At 40.5% G+C, this 19,502-nt stretch overlaps 1 protein-coding gene across 1 annotated transcript in view; it reads left to right on the top strand.

The window, feature by feature from the left end:
* GRIK4 (glutamate ionotropic receptor kainate type subunit 4) overlaps positions 1–19,502 on the top strand; it is a 777,161-nt gene that overhangs the window by 240,175 nt on the left and 517,484 nt on the right. The window contains exons 2-3 of the mRNA XM_053691193.1: positions 14,021–14,185; positions 17,502–17,599. Coding sequence (XP_053547168.1) covers positions 14,041–14,185; positions 17,502–17,599 — 243 coding nt within the window. The 5' untranslated portion in view covers positions 14,021–14,040. The remainder of the gene's footprint in view (positions 1–14,020; positions 14,186–17,501; positions 17,600–19,502) is intronic.

Here is a 19,502-nt window from a genome sequence, read left to right as displayed (position 1 = left end):
GTACATCTGGGCAGCCATTACAGATAACATTACAAGATATGGCTACTGTTATGACTGAAGTTTTGGCTATGTTACCAGAACTAAGAGGCAAGCGTGATCACTCTGGGGTGAGAACAGAGTGCGCTGATAATTCTAGGGCCATGTCTGATACTGCGTCACAGCTTGCAGAGCATGAGGACGGAGAGCTTCATTCTGTAGGTGACGGTTCTGATCCAAGCAGATTGGATTCAGATATTTCAAATTTTAAATTTAAATTGGAAAACCTCCGTGTATTACTAGGGGAGGTCTTAGCGGCTCTTAACGATTGTAACACTGTTGCAATACCAGAGAAAATGTGTAGGTTGGATAAATACTTTGCGGTACCGGCGAGTACTGACGTTTTTCCTATACCTAAGAGATTAACTGAAATTGTTACTAAGGAGTGGGATAGACCCGGTGTGCCGTTCTCACCCCCTCCAATATTTAGAAAGATGTTTCCAATAGACGCCACCACACGGGACTTATGGCAAACGGTCCCTAAGGTGGAGGGAGCAGTTTCTACTTTAGCTAAGCGCACCACTATCCCGGTGGAGGATAGCTGTGCTTTTTCAGATCCTATGGATAAAAAATTAGAGGGTTACCTTAAGAAAATGTTTGTTCAACAAGGTTTTATATTGCAACCCCTTGCATGCATCGCGCCGATTACGGCTGCGGCAGCATTTTGGATTGAGTCTCTGGAAGAGAACCTTAGTTCCGCTACGCTGGACGACATTACGGACAGGCTTAGAGTCCTTAAACTAGCTAATTCATTCATTTCGGAGGCCGTAGTACATTTAACCAAACTTACGGCTAAGAATTCAGGATTCGCCATTCAGGCACGTAGGGCGCTGTGGCTAAAATCCTGGTCGGCTGATGTAACTTCTAAGTCCAAATTACTTAATATACCTTTCAAGGGGCAAACTTTATTTGGGCCCGGTTTGAAAGAAATTATCGCTGACATTACAGGAGGTAAGGGCCACGCTCTACCTCAAGACAAAGCCAAAGCTAAGGCTAGACAGTCTAATTTTCGTCCCTTTCGGAATTTCAAAGCAGGTGCAGCATCAACTTCCACTGCACCAAAACAGGAAGGAGCTGTTGCTCGTTACAGACAAGGCTGGAAACCTAACCAGTCCTGGAATAAGGGCAAGCAGGCCAGAAAACCTGCTGCTGCCCCTAAGACAGCATGAACCGAGGGCCCCCGATCCGGGACCGGATCTAGTGGGGGGCAGACTCTCTCTCTTCGCCCAGGCTTGGGCAAGAGATGTCCAGGATCCCTGGGCGCTAGAGATCATATCTCAGGGATACCTTCTAGACTTCAAATTATCTCCCCCACGAGGGAGATTTCATCTGTCAAGGTTGTCAACAAACCAAATAAAGAAAGACGCGTTTCTACGCTGTGTACAAGATCTATTATTAATGGGAGTGATCCATCCGGTTCCGCGGTCGGAACAAGGACAAGGGTTTTACTCAAACCTGTTTGTGGTTCCCAAAAAAGAGGGAACTTTCAGGCCAATCTTGGATTTAAAGATCCTAAACAAATTCCTAAGAGTTCCATCGTTCAAAATGGAAACTATTCGGACAATCTTACCCATGATCCAAAAGGGTCAGTACATGACCACAGTGGATTTAAAGGATGCTTACCTTCACATACCGATTCACAAAGATCATTACCGATATCTAAGGTTTGCCTTCTTAGACAGGCATTACCAGTTTGTAGCCCTTCCATTCGGATTGGCTACGGCTCCAAGAATTTTCACAAAGGTTCTGGGTGCCCTTCTAGCGGTTCTGAGACCGCGAGGAATTTCGGTAGCTCCGTACCTAGACGACATTCTGATACAAGCTTCAAGCTTTCAAACTGCCAAGTCTCATACAGAGTTAGTTCTGGCATTTCTAAGGTCGCATGGATGGAAAGTGAACGAAAAGAAGAGTTCTCTCTTGCCTCTCACAAGGGTTCCATTCTTGGGGACTCTTATAGATTCTGTAGAAATGAAGATTTATCTGACAGAAGACAGATTAACAAAGCTTCTAAATGCATGCCGTGTCCTTCATTCCATTCAACTCCCGTCAGTAGCTCAATGCATGGAGGTGATCGGCTTAATGGTAGCAGCAATGGACATAGTACCCTTTGCACGCCTACATCTCAGACCGCTGCAATTGTGCATGCTGAGTCAGTGGAATGGGGATTACTCAGATTTGTCCCCCACTCTGAATCTGGATCAAGAGACCAGAAACTCTCTTCTATGGTGGCTTTCTCGGCCACATCTGTCCAGGGGGATGCCTTTCAGCAGGCCGGACTGGACAATTGTAACAACAGACGCCAGCCTTCTAGGTTGGGGCGCTGTCTGGAATTCTCTGAAGGCTCAGGGACAATGGAGTCAGGAGGAAAGTCTCCTGCCAATAAACATTCTGGAATTGAGAGCAGTTCTCAATGCCCTTCTAGCTTGGCCCCAGTTAAAGACTCGGGGGTTCATCAGGTTTCAGTCGGACAACATCACGACTGTAGCTTACATCAACCATCAGGGAGGGACAAGAAGCTCCCTAGCAATGATAGAAGTATCAAAGATAATTCGCTGGGCAGAGTCTCACTCTTGCCACCTGTCAGCAATCCACATCCCGGGAGTGGAGAACTGGGAGGCGGATTTCTTGAGTCGCCAGACTCTTCATCCGGGGGAGTGGGAACTTCATCCGGAGGTCTTTGCCCAAATACTTCGACGTTGGGGCAAACCAGAGATAGATCTCATGGCGTCTCGCCAGAACGCCAAACTTCCTCGCTACGGATCCAGATCCAGGGATCCGGGAGCGGTTCTGATAGATACTTTGACAGCACCTTGGAACTTCAGGATGGCTTATGTGTTTCCACCCTTCCCGCTGCTTCCTCGATTGATTGCCAAAATCAAACAGGAGAGAGCATCAGTGATTCTAATAGCGCCTGCATGGCCGCGCAGGACTTGGTATGCAGATCTAGTGGACATGTCATCCTGTCCGCCGTGGTCTCTACCTCTAAGACAGGACCTTCTGATTCAGGGTCCATTCAAACATCAAAGTCTAACTTCTCTGAAGCTGACTGCTTGGAAATTGAACGCTTGATTTTATCAAAACGTGGGTTTTCTGAGTCGGTTATTGATACCCTGATACAGGCTAGGAAGCCTGTTACCAGAAAGATTTACCATAAAATATGGCGTAAATACCTATACTGGTGTGAATCCAAAGATTACTCCTGGAGTAAGGTTAGGATTCCTAGGATATTGTCTTTTCTACAAGAAGGTTTAGAAAAGGGTTTATCGGCTAGCTCATTAAAGGGACAGATCTCAGCTCTGTCCATCTTGTTACACAGGCGTCTGTCAGAAAATTCAGACATCCAGGCCTTTTGTCAGGCTTTAGCTAGGATCAAGCCTGTGTTTAAAACTGTTGCTCCGCCATGGAGTTTAAACTTAGTTCTTAACGTTTTACAGGGTGTTCCGTTTGAACCCCTTCATTCCATTGATATAAGATTGTTATCTTGGAAAGTTCTATTTTTAATGGCTATTTCCTCGGCTCGAAGAGTCTCTGAGTTATCAGCCCTACATTGTGATTCTCCTTATCTGATCTTTCACTCAGACAAGGTAGTTCTGCGTACTAAACCTGGGTTCTTACCTAAGGTTGTCTCTAACAGGAATATCAATCAAGAGATTGTTGTTCCCTCCTTGTGTCCAAATCCTTCTTCAAAGAAGGAACGTCTTCTACACAATCTGGATGTAGTTCGTGCCCTCAAGTTCTACTTGCAGGCAACTAAAGATTTTCGCCAAACTTCTTCCCTGTTTGTCGTTTATTCTGGACAGAGGAGAGGTCAAAAAGCTTCTGCTACCTCTCTCTCTTTTTGGCTTCGTAGCATAATACGTTTAGCCTATGAGACTGCTGGACAGCAGCCTCCTGAAAGAATTACAGCTCATTCCACTAGAGCTGTGGCTTCCACTTGGGCCTTTAAGAATGAGGCCTCTGTTGAACAGATTTGCAAGGCTGCAACTTGGTCTTCGCTTCATATTTTTTCCAAATTTTACAAATTTGACACTTTTGCTTCTTCGGAGGCTATTTTTGGGAGAAAGGTTCTTCAGGCAGTGGTTCCTTCTGTATAATGAGCCTGCCTATCCCTCCCGTCATCCGTGTACTTTTGCTTTGGTATTGGTATCCCAGAAGTAATGATGACCCGTGGACTGATCACACATAACAGAAGAAAACATAATTTATGCTTACCTGATAAATTCCTTTCTTCTGTTGTGTGATCAGTCCACGGCCCGCCCTGTTTTTTAAGGCAGGTACATATTTTTTAAATTATAATTCAGTCACCACTACACCCTTGGCTTCTCCTTTCTCGTTGGTCTTTGGTCGAATGACTGGAGGTGACGTAGAGGGGAGGAGCTATATAGCAACTCTGCTGGGTGAATCCTCTTGCACTTCCTGTAGGGGAGCAGATAATATCCCAGAAGTAATGATGACCCGTGGACTGATCACACAACAGAAGAAAGGAATTTATCAGGTAAGCATAAATTATGTTATATATATATATATATAATGATTTTATGTCCATTGAAGCTCCTGATCTTTCAACAACATTCACTTCATGTGGACGTATTTTTCATTCTGCCTTTTCACCCACATAGTGAGAAAAACAGAATCATTTGGGACCATCTGTCACCATCACACATATGTTTGAAGGCCAGTGTAGTGTGACCTTTGTTTGAGGTCTTTCAAACACCCAGAAGAAATCCCTTGGAATCTGCTACTCAGAACCTCTGTACATAACATTACTGTTACTGATCACTGACTCCTGTGACGGGTGCTCCTTTCAAACAAGCCTTGTGTGCTGAGTTATTGCTTTGGCTAATGAGTTGGGATCTTGGCCGGTCTTGGGGTGTGTGACACGGAGCAGTGCAATGTTTGAAATGAAGACCTAAAGGGATTATTTCTTCTCAGACTGATTGCTGTTTACTTAAGAAAATCAATAGCTCCTTCAGTATTTTTGCTGTGTGAAGCACTGAAAGACAACAAATAAAACTATACAGATGTAGATTAAAATTGTTGCTTTTTAACTTTTTATGTAAAATTTATGGCCAAATGGTAAGTACTTATTAGACTGAAAGGTCTCGCAAGTTGGCAAGAGCAGGTACAATATAGTGCAATGACACATGCACAGCTACAGAATTATTATGAATTGGAAAATGTGAGTGGGGGATATTTGCTACATAAAAAATACTTTAAAAATATAAATAAAAAAACAAACATGCATCTCATGTTATATATTAATCAAGATCTCTATTTTCTTCCAAATGGGAATTCTTTTTAATAAATCATATCATAAGCTTTTCTAAATGATTAAAATATACCCTGAAGTGCTGTAATAATATGCTATTAATAAGCATGTGTGTATTAAAAAGGGATACAGAGACAAATATATCAGTTGGTTCCTACTGGTTTGCTCAATTATATTTGTTTCTGCTTTAGTGAATGTTTATTACACCAGTCTCTCTTAATATAATACATAATTTACCGCCTGTGCTCTGAATTCCTGATCTCATGCATATATGTGTTCTCATGAATATATTGACAACACCGTTTTGTAGTTCTATAATGCCAATGTGTTTCCGCTTTAATATTTTTGGGTAAGTGGGCAAAATATAAAATGTCCTGAACATAATCATATCAGTTTAGATCGTTTTATGAGAATTTTTACTCAAATGGTAATAATCAACCAAAAATAAAAATCAATTTCTTACCCAAGCGATTGGCGGTGAAGCCTTGTGGACCAATCCATTTTATTTATCTGAAATAAATAGCGTTAAAGGGCTTTACTATTCAGTTTTTCATCAACCATATGACAGCTAGAGAGTCATGGGACTCCTCCTTTGAAAAAGGAGTCTTTTGCCTCAAATTTTTTTCTTAAGGGTCTCATAAATAAATTAATTCATTTTTTACAAAGAAAGGAAAATAGTTTCTGCTCTTTTCCCTTTATTAATGTAAACCTGGAGTCAAATAGGTTGTTATATTTCATTTCAACCACACACTATCTAGAGGGCCCAGTGAATCCTCAAAGGGGTGTTCCTTACTTTTACGTACGTGAAGATGTATAACATAAAGAAATTAAATATTGAAATAAAAATATATTGCTTAAAGGGACACTGAACCTTAATGTTTTCTTTCATGATTCAGATATAGATCAGCAATTTTAAACAACTTTCTAATTTACTCCTATTATCATTTTTTCTTTGTTCTCTTGGTTTCTTTTCTTTCTCTTTACCTTGGATCAATGCCTTGACAGTTATGTTTATACATTACTATAGCTATATATGTGCGTACCTGGAGGTTTATAATAAACTTGGTTATTTTAAACTGCAACACTTGCGTGTCATTTTCCCCATGTTTTATTTTAAACAAACTATACCCAAATCGTTAAGATGATACATTGCATCATGGATGCCAAAGTGATATCGCAACCAAAAACTTTTGTCATGATTTAAAGAAATACCTTATTTACAAACTAGTATAAGTTTGTGGGCCGATTGCTGCTCCGTTTGTTAATGCTGTGATAACATGCATGAATCTAGAGCATGTCAGTGGGATGTGTATCAATGGAAGGTAGGAAGTGCATGATTGGGTATGTGCTTAAGGGGTGTGAACTAATAAATGGTAGAGAGAGCGTGATTGGATATTTCTGTGGGGGTGTGTACGTCTTGTGAAGGTGTGTGAAAGCGTCATCATGACGTGGAAGACAGTGTAAGAGAATGTGTGAGAAAATAGGATCGTGTGAGAATATAACCATTAGTATGTGGAAATATCTTATTAATGTCTAAGTGACAATCTATTGTGCAATAAAAAATATTAACTAATGTTATTTCGATGCGTGATGTTGGGGATTTACCTTGCGAATGAAAGACTGCGTCAATCTATGATCACGATTGACACAATCTTTTATTCGCAAGGTAGCACACACACACCCATTATTCTCGAATCAACAACACACTAGTTGTTATTATCAATTTGGTATTGGCTATACACTACGATACCAATAAGACACACCCCCTTTTGTTTTTCATTTCAAAAGACACATATTCTGAGAGTGGAGGGCCCTCTAGTGGGCCTGTGACAACATTAAGGGCTTACCAACTTGAAGTCTGGAGAATGTGAGATTGTGTTTTTGTTACAATATTGCAAAGGAGGAGGCAGTGTTTGTGCTTAAATTTATAGGGTCCTGCAGCAGAGTATCCGGCCTCTTTTCGGTTCCAGACCTCAAGAAGAAAGTTTCCCTCCCACCCGTCCCCAGAGTAGCAGTGAATTGGTGGCGATGCAGCTGTGGTAGGGTGAGCTAGCCCTGCAGGGGTGGGTTTAATTGAGCTAGCCTTATGTAAGACCAGGCTCTTAATTTAGTCACCCACCTCCATCTATAGGGTTGTACGATTCGATTGATCGAGGTCACCTTACTGGGTTGGGTTGATGCCTTGGCAGGTGGGTGGTCAGGGCCCTGGGGAGCGGGCACGGGGAGAGAAGAGTGACGGTCTAAAAAGGGGAGGGGTTACGCCCGCCAGGCGCCGGTCTGGGGGTCCTCTCCCTTGCGAACAAGACCGAAGATCTCGAACCTTCACAGCTCTCTCTCAGTGCCATTGGGCGTGACAGCCGGGTGTCACGCTGCAGATATCGAAAGGGGCCTTGACCATCTACCTAAAGGGGCTAGGTTAGGGAAAGATGCCGCCAACTGATATTTCTGTATACGAACTTGTTGCCAAGTTTGGAAGTAAGATTAAGTGCCTAAGGTAATTGGAATAACATTAGGCACTAGTTATTCATTTATTTGAATAAACGTGACCGTGACCGGTCTTTTCCTCCCAACTTGGTGTGCTGTCTTATTTATTCATGTTATGCTACACTACGTAGGACGTAATAGGGGGTTTAGACCTTAACAGTTTAAGGCAAATCCCCAACATCACACATCAAAATAACATTGGTTAATAATTTTAATTGCACAATAGATTGTCACTTAGACATTAATAAGATATTTCCACATACTAATGGTTATATTCTCACATGATCCTATTTTCTCACACATTCTCTTACACTGTCTACCACGTCATGATGACGTTTTCACACACCTTCACAAGACGTACACACCCCCACAGAAATATCCAATCACGCTCTCTCTACCATTTATTAGTTCACACCCCTTAAGCACTGTGACAGACCCTTCTGTCAGGACTGAAGGAGTTAACTGTGTTTAGCTTTAAGAAACTATTTTCTAAACACAAGTTGCTGGCTCCAGCTATAATTTAATTAGTGCTAAGCATTCTATTGTTTGATCATCTCCAGAGAGAAAACGCCTAAGTGATAAGAAGAGCCAAGAGTGTCTTGTGGTTGAAGTGTTTAAGTAATATAATTCTATTGTATCATGTCAAAGGGCTTGTTCCCTCCATGTAATGTACAACAGTCTTTCAACCCCCATCTGGGTGAGGGGGGGGTCAGACCTGCATAAATACTAGGCATAGCCTTTTAATAAATGTCATTCTGTTTTAAACCTGAAATGTGGAGCTTGGTCTCATGTTTGAGGGGAAACTGATCGGGGTTGTGAATTGCTGATTGTCTATGCAGGACATTGTCATCTGGTATTAACCTTGGTATCCTGTTGGTACCGTAACAATTGGTGGCAAGCGACGGAATGAACCTTATCACCCAGAAGAGCAACTACACAAGCCAGTAACCTCAGGAAGAGGGGGATTATTACAATACTGACTAAGATGGAAAGAGTACCAGGGACAGAAGTAACCAATGGGCCCAGCATAGCAGACAGAACCCCCGCAGAAGCAAGCTTTGATCGGGCGGTTAAAATAAGACTGGCACATTATGGCCCCAACCCATCTGCGGAAATTATCGACCGGGTCATAGCAGCTGTGGAGGCCAACCTACTTCGCCAAAGCGGCGCTGCAGCAAACCCAGTGGAAAAGAGAAAAGTAAATTTTGCAGCTTTTAAAAACTTCCTGGAAACAGAAGGAGAGATTGATGGGTACCTTGCGGATTTTGAGAGGCAATGTGCACTACACAAGGTACCCGCAGAGGACTGGGTCATGATATTATCCGGAAAATTATCCGGCCGGGCCAGTGAGGCTTTTCGGGCCATTCCAGATGAGGAAGTCGGGGATTATAATACTGTAAAAGAGGCTCTGCTCTCCAGGTATGCGGTTACACCGGAGGCATACCGGAGGCGGTTCAGAGACACTGTTAAATTAGCTGGTGATTCCTACCTTGAGTGGGCATGTAAGGTGCACCGCACAGCAGCTCACTGGATAGCGGGGTGCCAAGCCGTATCTGGGGAAGAGGTGCTGCAGCTATTCCTGTTGGAACATTGCTTCGACAAGTTACCCGCAGGAGTTCGAGAGTGGGTTCGGGACCGTAAACCCTCCACCCTGCATGAAGCGGCTCGCTTGGCAGATGAGTATACGGATGCCCGCAAACTGGACACTGCTACCACTAAGCCCCCTGCTAGAGTGGAGTACAGACCCCCAGTCACCCAAGCAGCTGCCAGTTACCAACCCCCGGCGCACCGCTATACCACACGGCCTCTGGCCACTAACTACCCTCAGAGAGCCCGGTTCAATTCGCGGGGCTACTCACAACCGATTCGGTGCTTTGGATGTAAGCAACTAGGGCACAAAAGACCAGAGTGTCCCCTAAATGCAGCGAACCAAGCACAGTCCTGGAGAAGACCCACCAGCGGAATCCCACGTAATCCTCAGCCTGCGGCCCACTACGTAGAGGCGCAAGAATGCTGGGGCATCCTACATGAGGCAGACCTTGTGCAAGCTGCCCACCGGAATAACCGGCAACTGGTTAAAGTGAATGGGAAGGAGGTCAGTGGTTTACGGGATACTGGTGCTACCATGACCTTGCTTCGAAAGAACTTGGTGTCTGAGAAACAGCACACTGGAGACACTGTGGCTGTGAGGGTAGCAGGGGGCACTGTGTTCCGCCTACCTGTTGCCAGGGTACATTTGGATTGGGGAGTGGGCGCTAGACCTGTGAATGTGGGGGTCATGAAGGATTTACCTGCTGATGTTCTTCTTGGAAATGACTTGGCCCCCCTTGTTTCTGCCTACTCTCCTATGGGTCCCGCTGATGTTAACCCTGTGACTACCCGTGCCCAGATCCGTGCAGCAGAGACTGACCCACCTGCTGCTAAGCCCCAGGACGCTGAGCTCAGTAAATCTCTATCTGCTATTGATATGTGGGAGTCACGTTACAATGCGCTGATGAAGGAGAAGAGCCACGTAGAGGATGAAATGGTCACGTTAAATAATCATGTAACAGTGCTAGCGGGAGAGAAGAGGAGTGCAGAGGAAAAAGCACGTTTAGAAGAGGAATCTCTGCTAGACCAGCTGCACCGACAGACTGCAGAAAACACCAGCTTGAGAGTGGGACATGAAACATTAAAGACAAACTTAGCAACACTTGAGGAGAAGCTGACGCTGGCTCATAGTGAGGTGCAGCAACTCAAGGGCACCCTATGTCAGTATGAAGGGATTGTGGATACCTATAAAGAGCAGGTACAAAAAACTCGTAAGGAAGCTGATGAGATATTGAAGGACTGTTTAGCCCTAGTCTGGGCACTGAGGAAGTTGAACCCTTGTTTGTATGGACAGGAATTCTCTCTCATAACGGGAATACAGATGGATTATCCTGGCAAACTGACATGCCTACCACCTCCTAGTCCGGTCATCCCCAGGTTGACCCGCAAAAGGGTCAAGCCGGGTCTGCCGGAGTGTTCCACAAGGGGGGGAGCTATGTGACAGACCATTCTGTCAGGACTGAAGGAGTTAACTGTGTTTAGCTTTAAGAAACTATTTTCTAAACACAAGTTGCTGGCTCCAGCTATAATTTAATTAGTGCTAAGCATTCTATTGTTTGATCATCTCCAGAGAGAAAACGCCTAAGTGATAAGAAGAGCCAAGAGTGTCTTGTGGTTGAAGTGTTTAAGTAATATAATTCTATTGTATCATGTCAAAGGGCTTGTTCCCTCCATGTAATGTACAACAGTCTTTCAATCCCCATCTGGGGGGGGGGGTCAGACCTGCATAAATACTAGGCATAGCCTTTTAATAAATGTCATTCTGTTTTAAACCTGAAATGTGGAGCTTGGTCTCATGTTTGAGGGGAAACTGATCGGGGTTGTGAATTGCTGATTGTCTATGCAGGACATTGTCATCTGGTATTAACCTTGGTATCCTGTTGGTACCGTAACAAGCACATACCCAATCATGCACTTCCTACCGTCCATTGATACACATCCCACTGACATGCTCTAGATTCATGCATGTTATCACAGCATTAACAAACGGAGCAGCAATCAGCCCACAAACTTAGTGTTTTTTTTAAGGGGGTATTGGGTGGGTTTTAGAGTAGGGTTGGTTGTGTGGATGGTGGGTTTTAATGTTGGGGGAGGATTTGTAATTTTTTTACAGGTAAAAGAGCTGATTACTTTGGGGCAATGCCCCTCAAAAGGCCCTTTTAAGGGCTATTTGTTATTTAGTGTAGGGTAGGGCTTTTTTTTTATTTTCGGGGGGCTTTTTTATTTTGTTAGGGGGATTAGATTAGGTGTAATTAGTTTAAAAATCTTGTAATTTGTTTATTATTTTCTGTAATTTAGTGGGGGGGGTTGTACTTTAGATAATTTTATTTAATTGTATTTAATTTAGGGAAATAATTTAATTATAGTGTAGTGTTAGGTGTAATTGTAACTTAGGTTAGGTTTTATTTTACAGGTACTTTTGTATTTATTTTAGCTAGGTAGTTATTAAATAGTTAATAACTATTTAATAACTATTCTACCTAGTTAAAATAAATACAAACTTGCCTGTAAAATAAAAATAAATCAAAGATAGCTACAATGTAACTATTAGTTATATTGTAGCTATCTTAGGGTTTATTTTATAGGTAAGTATATAGTTTTCAAGAAAAAACAAAAATCCAGCGATCCACTAAGGAAAAAATGTGGTAAGTTTTAATGATATAAAAAGAACACATAAAAAATACACTCAAAAAGCAATGGGGTTATAAGAAAATGAGTAAAAAAGATATGCCATTACTCCGCAGCAGCCAGTTGGTCTTACGCGTTTCGGCTGGTAGGTAGCCTTATTCATAGACCATAATGGGTATCCGGTTTACACCCTTAAATAGCCTGGTCAATTCAAAGCATAAGGGTGTACAGCTGTTGAGTAATGCATACTTGATTTAAATAGATATGGTATATTATTTGAAACATTTAATCTGACTTCCAATCATGAACTTGAACATTTGACCAATATGATATAGCAGATAAATTAGACATTTGTCTAATACTTTCTTAGAATGGATAAAACCCAAAACAAAATGTAAATCTGGAATTTAATTATCTTACAATGTAACAATGCAAGGAATGCTGATGTAAGATACTGACTGGGACTATCACAAAATACAGCAATTATTACAGCATATAAATATTACATCATATAAATATTTTGTATTTAGTTTTAAATAGGAATTATTAAGTTAATGATAGTAATTTTTATTTAGATTTATTTTAATTATATTTAAGTTAGGGGGTGTTAGGGTTAGAGTTAGACTTAGATTTAGAGGTTAATAACTTTAGTATAGTGGCGGCGACATTTGGGGCGGCAGATTAGGGGTTAATAAATGTAGGTAGGTGTCGATGATGTTAGGGACAGCTGATTAGATGTTGATAATATTTAACTAATTTGCATACAAAGAGAGAAGCGCTCTACCAGGAACGAACAACAGCTCAGTGGCTTGTTCTATGGCGATTTACCACCCGGAAGCAGCCTCTTTTAGACCAGTGTGCTTTTCACAGAAGAAAACTTACCTGAAGTATATCAGTCTGATCCCGCCAAGTAAGGTCAGTCCAGCCCCGAAATACCAGGCAATTCTCCTCTGAACAAGGAACATGACAACCCCAGACGATCGTTTCGGCCTCCTATGGGCCTCGTCAGTGAGGTGCAGCCACATTCCTCTAAGCACACTGGGCAAGGAGTCCACGTCTGGTTTCCCCCATCACCCATAGGGAGACTTCCCCAGGGTCATAATAATTTGCATACAAAGAGAGAAGCGCTCTACCAGGAACGAACAACAGCTCAGTGGCTTGTTCTATGGCGATTTACCACCCGGAAGCAGCCTCTTTTAGACCAGTGTGCAATATTTAACTAATGTTTGCGAGGCAGGAGTGCGGCGGTTTAGGGGTTAATATGTTTATTATAGTGGCGGCGATGTCGGGTTCGGCAGATTAGGGGTTAAAAAATGTATTTTAGTGTTTGCGATGCGGGAGGGCCTCGGTTTAGGGGTTAATAGGTAGTGTATGGGTGTTAGTGTACTTTTTAGCACTTTAGTTAAGAGTTTTATGCTACGGCGTTGTAGTGTAAAACTCTTAACTACTGACTTTAAAATGTGGTACCAGTCTTGACAGGAGAGGGTCTACCGCTCACTTTTCGGCAGACTCGTAATAACAGCGTTATGCAAGTCCCATTGAAAAAAGAGGATACGCAATTTACGTAAGTGGATTTGCGGTATTTCCAAGTCTGGCCAAAAAAGTGAGCGGTACACCTGTACCTGCAAGACTCGTAATAACGCACAACTCGTAATCTAACCGAATGTTTTTAAATACCATTTTAAATAAATATATGTTGTACCATATTGAAGCCTGAGCCTGTCTTATCTACCACACCACCTGGATATTCTGGATACCTACAACGTCAAGTTAAGAGACAATGATACTCTTAAAGTACCAAGTGTGGGCTGGTGATAAAATGACAGGAAGAGCAGATATCTGTCTATCAGCATTTATGTAATTGCATATCTATATTACAACCCCACAACTAATTGAAAACTCACCCTACTCTTTTTGTTCATGTCTCTCAGCAAATATAATAATCTATGCATTAATCTATCCTACTGAAATAACAAACCCATCAGTCTAACCAATACCTTTTTTACTTAACAGCTGCAATTTTGGATGACCCAATGGAATGCAGTAGAGGAGAAAGACTATCTATAACCTTGGCCAAGGAAAGGATAAATCGGGCACCTGAACGACAAGGGAAAGCCAGGTTGGAAGTGGACATCTTTGAACTTTTGAGAGACAGCGAGTATGAGACAGCAGAGACAAGTAAGTTACCTATTCTGTTCCACACAGAAAAGCTTAATTAGATATTATTTTATATGTTCATTCTGTTAATTTATTAATGGGTGTTCACTTGTAAGAGCAGAAGATTATATTTTTTATTCATGTCTTCTTTATAATATCAGATTGTTAATTGTTTCTTAATAGGCCTGTAATAATGTGTTGTGTTATAGAGATATGGGCAGTGGGAATATTGACCAGCATGTTGGTAGAACTTACAGTTACACACGTTATTGGCAGCCTACTCAATATTAAATAACACAGAAGGCAGGACTTAAATGAACATATCCTATTATTTGGCCTTTTTTTGACTTTAGGGCCCACATAGGCCTAGATTAAAAGTGGAGCACAAAAATATTAATGCTATTGAGCACTAAAACAGTTCAAGTGAAATCAATAGTGCTCTTATTCTTGCACTAATATAACAATTTGAAAGTAAAATGGTTCAGTTTGAGTGAAAGCCTTGACCACACTAAATTCCTCATCTAATAGACTTCTATGGGGCACGGTGCAAAACTCAGATCCTGGCTTTTGCTTAAGCTCTAACCCAAAGGTGTGCTAAGCCAAATTTACATTGAAAAATAGAAGAAATTGTTTTGTTATTCAATCTAAATATAGATTGACTGATAAATGGATATTTTAATAATAAAAGTGTGTTGACAGTGTTTTAAAGGGATATGGTATATGACAAAGTGCTGGATTGTTAAGGGTTTAAAAGTGTGTATGTATATATATATATATATATATATATATATATATATATATATATATATATATATTACAACATGATAATGACCCCACACACACCTCCAAGATGACCACTGCCATGCTAAAGGCAACAAAAGTGAGAACACCCCGAAGTTGAAATGTCCAAATTGGGCCCAAAGTGTCAATATTTTGTGTGACCACCATTATTTTCCATCACTGCCTTAACCCTCTTGGGCATGGAATTCACCAGAGCTTCACAGGTTGCCACTGGAGTCCTCTTCCACTCCTCCATGACAACATCACAGAGCTGGTGAATGTTAGAGATCTTGCGCTCCCCCACCTTCTGTTTTAGGATGCCCCACATATGCTCAATAGGGTTTAGGTCTGGAGACATGCTTGGACAGTCCATCACCTTTACCCTCAGCTTCTTTAGCAAGGCAGTGGTGGTTTTGGAGGTGTGTTTGGAGTCGTTATCATGTTGGAATTCTGCCCTACGGCCCAGTCTCCAAAAGGAGGGGATCATGCTCTGTATGTCACAGTACATGTTGGCATGTCAATGAACTGTAGCTCCCCAGTGCCGGCAACACATATGCAGGCCCAGACCATGACACTCCCACCCCCATGCTTGACTGTAGGCAAGACACACTCCTCACCTGGTTGCCGCCACACATGCTTGACACCATCTGAATCAAAAAGGTTTATCTTGGTCTCATCGGACCACAGGACATAGTTCTAGTAATCCATGTCCTTAGTCTGCTGGTCTTCAGAAAGCTGTTTGCATTCTTTCTTGTGCATCCTCTTTAGAAGAGGCTTCCTTCTGGGATGACAGCCATGCAGACCAATTTAATGCAGTGTGCGGCATATGGTCTGAGCACTGACAGGCTGACCCCCACCCCTTCAACCGCTGCAGCAATGCTGGCAGCATGCATACGCTCTGGATATGATGCTGAGCACATGCACACAACCTCTTTGGTCGACCATGGCGAGGCCTGATCTATGTGGAACCTGTCCTGTGAAACCGCTGTATGTTCTTGCCCACTGTGCTGTAGCTCAGTTTCAGGGTCTTGGCAGTCTTCTTATAGCCTAGGCCATCTTTATGTAGAGCAACAATTCTTTTTTTCAGATCCTCAGAGAGTTCTTTGCCATGAGGTGCCATGTTAAACCTCCAGTGTCCAGTATGAGAGAGTGTGAGAGCGATAACACCAAATTTAACACACCTGCTCCCCATTCACACCTGAGACCTTATAACACTAATGAGTCACATGACACCGGGGAGGGAAAATGGCTAATTGGGCCCAATTTGGACATTTCCACTTAGGGGTGTACTCACTTTTGTTGTCAACTGTTTAGACATTAATGGCTGTGTGTTGAGTAATTTTGAGGGGACAGCAAATTTACACTGTTATACAGGCTGTACACTCACTAGTTTACATTGTAACAAAGTGTCATTTCTTCAGTGTTGTCACATGAAAAGATATAATAAAATATTTACACTGTTATACAGGCTGTACACTCACTACTTTACATTGTAGTAAAGTGTCATTTCTTCAGTGTTGTCACATGAAACGATATAATAAATATTTACACTGTTATACAGGCTGTACACTCACTACTTTACATTGTAACAAAGTGTCATTTCTTCAGTGTTGTCACATGAAAAGATATAATAAAATATTTACACTGTTATACAGGCTGTACACTCACTACTTTACATTGTAGCAAAGTGTCATTTCTTCAGTGTTGTCACATGAAAATATATAATAAATATTTACACTGTTATACAGGCTGAACACTCACTACTTTACATTGTAGTAAAGTGTCATTTCTTCAGTGTTGTCACATGAAAAGATATAATAAAATATTTACACTGTTATACAGGCTGTACACTCACTACTTTACATTGTAACAAAGTGTCATTTCTTCAGTGTTGTCACATGAAAAGATATAATAAAATATTTACACTGTTATACAGGCTGTACACTCACTACTTTACATTGTAGCAAAGTGTCATTTCTTCAGTGTTGTCACATGAAAAGATATAATAAAATATTTACACTGTTTTACAGGCTGTATACTCACTACTTTACATTGTAACAAAGTGTCATTTCCTCAGTGTTGCCACATGAAAAGATATTATAAAATATTTACAAAAATGTGAGGGGTGTACTCACTTTTGTGAGATACTGTATACAGTATTTATACACACAAATATATATATATATGTGTGTGTATTTGTATATATGTATGTGTATGTATGCCTGCATATATGTATGCATGTATGTATGTGTGCACATACATATGTACGTAAACATACACATACATATATATATTTTTATTGCTATGTATTGTGGTCGAGCGCAGCATGTAACTTACCACTTGGAATTTGAGTAATGTTTAGTGCAGCGGCACTATCCATTAAAAGTACATTACTAAGAAAATATGGAACCTATTTTTGAACAATTTTTTTCTATTGTTAATTATTAACTGGATTTATAATTAATTGTTTATGGTAGCTACAACTTCTGTTAGTTGTAGAAGTGAAATGTATAACAACCATTTTTAAAATTGTCTATTCCTTGTCTTTTCTCTGCAGTGTGCCAAATCCTCCCAAAAGGTGTATTGGGTGTCCTTGGCCCGTCCTATAGCCCATCATCAAGTTCTATCATTAGTAACATTTGTGGGGAGAAAGAGGTCAGTGCAGCCTAGTGTAATCTACTGGTTAAACAAACTGTGGGCTCCATTCCAAACAGTTTGAATTTGTGCATTAAAACTTACACTTCTGACTTTTATTGATTTCAAAGTAATTCCAATCAGTGTGAGCCACTGATTGAATTAGAAGAAAAAATGTTTAAATTAGAAAAGTAAATAGCAACAAAATCTAGAAAAACAAAATGAAATCTATTTTAATTAATTTTAGAATTAACATAGCTAAACCTCTAGACGTGTCATTCCATAAAAAAATGCATAATAAAAAGATTGCATTTAATGTGTGTACAAGTTTCATAGTTTGACATTGTATTAAATTTTTTTTTTAACTGAACATGCCTATAAATTTTAATAATAAAACAAAACTTAATGCAAACATTTAAAACAAAATTCTACTTGAAAAAAACAAAAACCTTTTGAAAACATATTGGAAAGAATTTTTCTGAATGATTGGAATACGAGTGTCAAACTCTAGCTATATAAAGTATAACGGTCACAACGCTGCTTTTTTCCTAACGCTGGTATTACAAGTCTTGCAGGTACAGGTGTACCGCTCACTTTTTTGGTCAGACTTGAAAATACCGCAAATCCACTTACGTCAATTGTGTATCCTATATTTTCAATGGGACTTGCCTAATGCCGGTATTACGAGTCTTCCAAAAAGTGAGCGGTACAGCCTCTGCTGTCAAGACTGGTACCGCATTTAAAAGTCAGTAGTTAAGAGTTTTATGGGCTAACACCGTAGTATAAAACTCTTAACTAAAGTGCTAAAATGTACACTAACACCCATAAACTACCTATTAACCCCTAAACCGAGACCCCCTCCCCCCACATCGCAAACACTAAAATAATTTTTTTTAACTCCTAATCTGCCGAACCGGACATCGCTGCCACTATAATAAATATATTAACCCCTAAACCGCCGCACTCCCGCATCGCAAACACTAGTTAAATTTTATTAACCCCTAATCTGCCATCCCTAACATCGCTGACACCTACCTACATTTATTAACCCCTAATCTGCCCCCACAACATCACCGCAACTATATTAAATGTATTAACCCCTAAATCTAAGTCTAATCCTAACCCCCCCTAGCTTAAAGGGACACTGTACCCAAAAATTTTATTTTGTGATTCAGATTGAGCATGAACTTTTAAGCAAATTTCGAATTTACTCCTATTATCACATTTTCTTTATTCTCTTGGTATCTTTATTTGAAATGCAAGAATGTAAGTTTAGATGCCAGCCCATTTTTGGTGAACAACCTGGGTTGTCCTTGCTGATTGGTGGATACATTCATCCACCAATAAAAAAGTGCTGTCCAGAGTACTGAAACCGAAAAAAAGCTTAGATGCCTTCTTTTTCAAATAATGATAGCAAGAGAACGAAGAAAATGTGATAATAGGAGTAAATTAGAAAGTTGCTTAAAATTGCATGCTCTTTCTGAATTACAAAAGAAAAAAAGTGGGTTCAGTGTCCTTTTAAATATGTTAAATAAATCAAAATACAATTACTACAATTCACTAAATAATTCCTATTTAAAACTAAATACTTACCGATAAAATAACCATAACATAGCTACAATATAACTAATAGTTACATTGTAGCTAGTTTAGGGTTTATTTTTATTATACAGGGAACTTTGTATTTATTTTAACTAGGTACAATAGTTATTAAATAGTTATTAACTATATAATAGCTACGTAGTTAAAATAAATTCAAATTTACCTGTAAAATAAAACCTAAACTAAGTTACAATTACACCTAACACTACACTATAATTAAATTAATTACCTAAACTAAATACAATTAAATACAATTTAAATAAATTATCTAAAGTACGAACCCCCCCCCCACTAAATTACAGAAAATAATAAAATAATTACA

The sequence above is a fragment of the Bombina bombina genome, chromosome 8 (genome assembly GCF_027579735.1).
Source record: "Bombina bombina isolate aBomBom1 chromosome 8, aBomBom1.pri, whole genome shotgun sequence".
In the NCBI taxonomy this organism is placed as follows: domain Eukaryota; kingdom Metazoa; phylum Chordata; class Amphibia; order Anura; family Bombinatoridae; genus Bombina; species Bombina bombina.
Note: the sequence above shows the minus strand (reverse complement) of the source record. Positions and strands in the feature narration are given on the sequence as shown.